Source organism: Cervus elaphus, chromosome 11, assembly GCF_910594005.1.
Source record: "Cervus elaphus chromosome 11, mCerEla1.1, whole genome shotgun sequence".
Lineage (NCBI taxonomy): Eukaryota > Metazoa > Chordata > Mammalia > Artiodactyla > Cervidae > Cervus > Cervus elaphus.
Genome location: NC_057825.1, coordinates 102,466,001 through 102,469,413, shown reverse-complemented (window position 1 = coordinate 102,469,413; position 3,413 = coordinate 102,466,001). Strand labels below are relative to the sequence as shown.

General features: G+C 36.5%; 1 protein-coding gene across 1 annotated transcript; it reads right to left on the bottom strand.

Moving 5' to 3' along the window:
• Nucleotides 1-360: 360 nt before the first annotated feature.
• LOC122703154 (olfactory receptor 4A47-like) lies at nucleotides 361-1,290 on the bottom strand. The gene has a single exon (XM_043917208.1). It carries the CDS (start codon nucleotides 1,288-1,290, stop codon nucleotides 361-363), a length of 930 nt encoding a protein of 309 aa, XP_043773143.1.
• Nucleotides 1,291-3,413: the final 2,123 nt, after the last annotated feature.

Genomic DNA, 3,413 nt, shown 5'->3' with positions numbered 1-3,413 from the left:
GGTAAAGTATGAGAATTCAACTTAAAACCAAGAATGAAAAAGTAATGAAAGTAAATGCAGAAGTTAATTGAAAATTAGTGTGCTCTTTAAAAATTTCCTTGACTAATTCATTAAATTCTATATATTGATGTCCCACTGAATGTATTCCACCTCTTTAAGTGCAGTCATAAATAGACATGATAGAGTGTACATTTTAGCAGGGAAACTATCATTATTTATTAAAATATAGTTTATTCTATAATTTAATTATTATAAACCCTTTAGAAAAAAGGAAAGCTTGCTTCACATTTATAAAGACTTCAACATTCCAAATAAATTGGTCTTAAGGCTAAAGTAGTTTCTTTCTGATGAATAACACACTTAGTTAATACTTGATCTCACTGTGTTTCTCCAGAGTTTCCTCATAGCATTAGTCATCTCAGAATTTCTTAGACTGTAGATTAATGGGTTCAGCATGGGGGTTATGACTGTGTAAAACACGCTCAATGATTTGTCAAAGGGGAAGGTCTTAGCAGGTCTTGAATACATGAAAATACAGGGGACAAAGAAGCAGAAAACCACAGTGATGTGGGAACCACAGGTGTGGAAAGCTTTCCGCCTCCCTTCCTGACTCAGGTTCTTCAGAGAGTGCAGGATGACTCCATAGGAGACGAGTAAGAGCAGAAAAACCACAGCAGAGCTCAGTCCTCCATTGGCCACCACCAAGATGCCAATGGCATGGGTGTCATTACAGACAAGTTCCAATAAGGGGTACATGTCACACATGTAGTGATCAATGACATTGGGGCCACAGAATGGGAGCCCATAAACACTGCTAAGTTGAATTACTGAGTGTAGACAACCTCCAACACAGGACACCACCAGAAGTACAACACACACCCTCTGCCTCATGATGACCAAGTAATGCAAGGGCTTACAGATGGCCACATATCGGTCATAGGCCATCACCAGCAGAAGGGCAACCTCTGATCCTCCAAAAAGGTGCTCAGTAAAGAGCTGTGTCATACAAAATTGGAAGGATGTTGTATTTACCCCAAAGAACAAGTCTGAAATCAATCTGGGGGAAATGGAAGAAGAGTAAATTAAATCTATAAATGACAAGCTAGCAAGAAAAAAATACATAGGTGAATTCAAGGTCCTACTGAAAGTTATTGTCACAACAATGAGCAAGTTACCCATCACAGTCAAAATGTAGACCAGCAAGAACATAACAAAAAGGACTTTCTGTTCCTTTGGATTCTGTATGAGGCCCAGGAAGACAAAGTAAGTTACATTGCTCCTTGGCTCCATCTAATCTGGATGGAAGCAATTTACCTGCAAAACAAGGGAGAACACTTTTAAATGCATTTTATTTATTTATTTGTTATTTTTTTCACTTGTCCCTATTTCCTTCACTCATTTTAAAAAATACATATATTTATTTTTCAATTGAAAGATAATTGATCTACAGAATTTTGTTTCCTGTCAAAACTCAACATGTATTTTAAATTAATCTTTTTATTAATCCATTCAATTAAAACAATGTATATGGAGTTTCTGTGTCCAATGAATCACAAGCATTATAATTACCAACTTGAATAAGGCATAGTTCCCTATCTTCAGTGACAGGACACATAACAAAGGATCAAACAATTCCAGGCCAATGCATTAAAGGCCATTACAGAATATTCATACAATGCTAAAAGTCACAATGTCGGATTATGTCAATCAATCTGGAATAAGGGAAGACTTCCGGGAGGAAGTAATGCTTTGACTGAGCTTTCAAGGAAAAATGAAAGAACAAGAAAAGATGAAAGGGGAATTCCATTGAAAGATATCCCATTTATGAAATTCCAAATGTGTACCACTGAGCCCCACATAATATAATTTACATGTTCAGTGAGAGCAGATCAAACTTTAGGTATAAAGTCAATACCCTGGGTTGTCTCAAAACTCACTTGGGGTCTTTAGTAAGGTATTCCTCTTTTTTTCCTGAGCAGTAAATACTGAAACAGTGTAATTTTGTGTCTCCAGCCTGTATGCGTTCACTTATTTTGAATCTTGTATATGTAACACCTCCGATTTTGGACATCTCTAGTTGGATGTCAATTTGGTATTTTTACAAGAAATTTTTTTTTCAATAAAAAGCTGTTCCTCATCTCATTAAATGACATGACCTTAAATATTTTGCTCAGACCAAAAAAAAAAAAAAATCTCAGAGTGTTTTTCACTCGCTTACTGATCTCATATGACTTTTTCAGAGCTTTACCAAATCCTTTAGTCTCTAATTTCAAAATGTATCACAAATTTAATCCTTCCCTACCCTCATTTCCTTCCTGGCCCAGTGCAATTGCCTCTTGCCAATTATGTCCTCTTTCAGTCTCACCTCTAACAATTTGTTCTCCTGCAGCAGTCCAAGTGATTTTCTTTAAATTGTGTTCTGGTTCTAGTGGTAAAGAACCCACCTGCTAATGCAGGAGACATGAGAAGAGGGTTCAGCCCCAGGGTCGGGAAGACCCCCTGGAGGAGGGTATGGCAACTCACTTCAGTATTCTTGCCTGGAGAATCCCATGGACAGACGACCCTAGCAGGCTACAGTCCATACAGTCACACAGAGTCGGACACAACTGAAAAGACTTAGCATGCATGAATGCATATCACTCAACTGCTCAAAACAACCACGATGGATTCCAATCATGCACTCACCATTTACTATATCGCACTTAGTATTACTGTCTCAATAATGGTATTTCTCACATTTTATTTGAAGTAATTTCCCCAAGGACACACATTTTATTTGATAAAACTAGAACTGGAATTGAAGTTTGACTTACTTCAGAATGGCTTACTTTTTGACAAAATATAGTCACACAACTGTGAAGCCTGAATTTCACTATTTATTTAAGTCTCACCTTGTGGAGAAATGTTCACAATCTGAAAGAAGATGTATTAACTCACTCATGAAGCCTTGGAAATCTTTTCATCCAGTATGACAACAGAGGTCAAAAGACTGCTTGAGGATATTTTTCCTTCATTCAGCTCTCCATTTATTTCTTCCATGGACTTGTCTGATTATTCAGAAGATTTCCATTTTCACTGTACATTATTTAAATAAATTGCACAGAGTTCACAAAAAAGAAAGAAAAAAAGTTTACCATGCTAGGATAATTTAACAAAAATAATTGCAAAACTTATATTTTCATAGGAAGACAGGAACTAGCCTTTTCCCAGGGAAATTGATCTCAAGTAAGTTCTTTTCCTACTTATTTTAGTATAGAAAAATTCCACTCAATTATTTAGTCCTTTTCATTCAATCAAGTTGCTTTGATAAAGCTCAGTTCAGTTCAGCTCTGTTGTATCCAACACTTTGAGACCCCATGGTCGGACTAGTTGAAAGTTGAATTGATATGTTGACATGCTATTTTCTTGTGCTG

Coding starts and splice junctions, on each gene's coding strand:
- LOC122703154 (XM_043917208.1), bottom strand. CDS start 1,290: ATGGAGCCAAGGAGCAATGTAACTTACTTTGTCTTCCTGGGCCTCATA.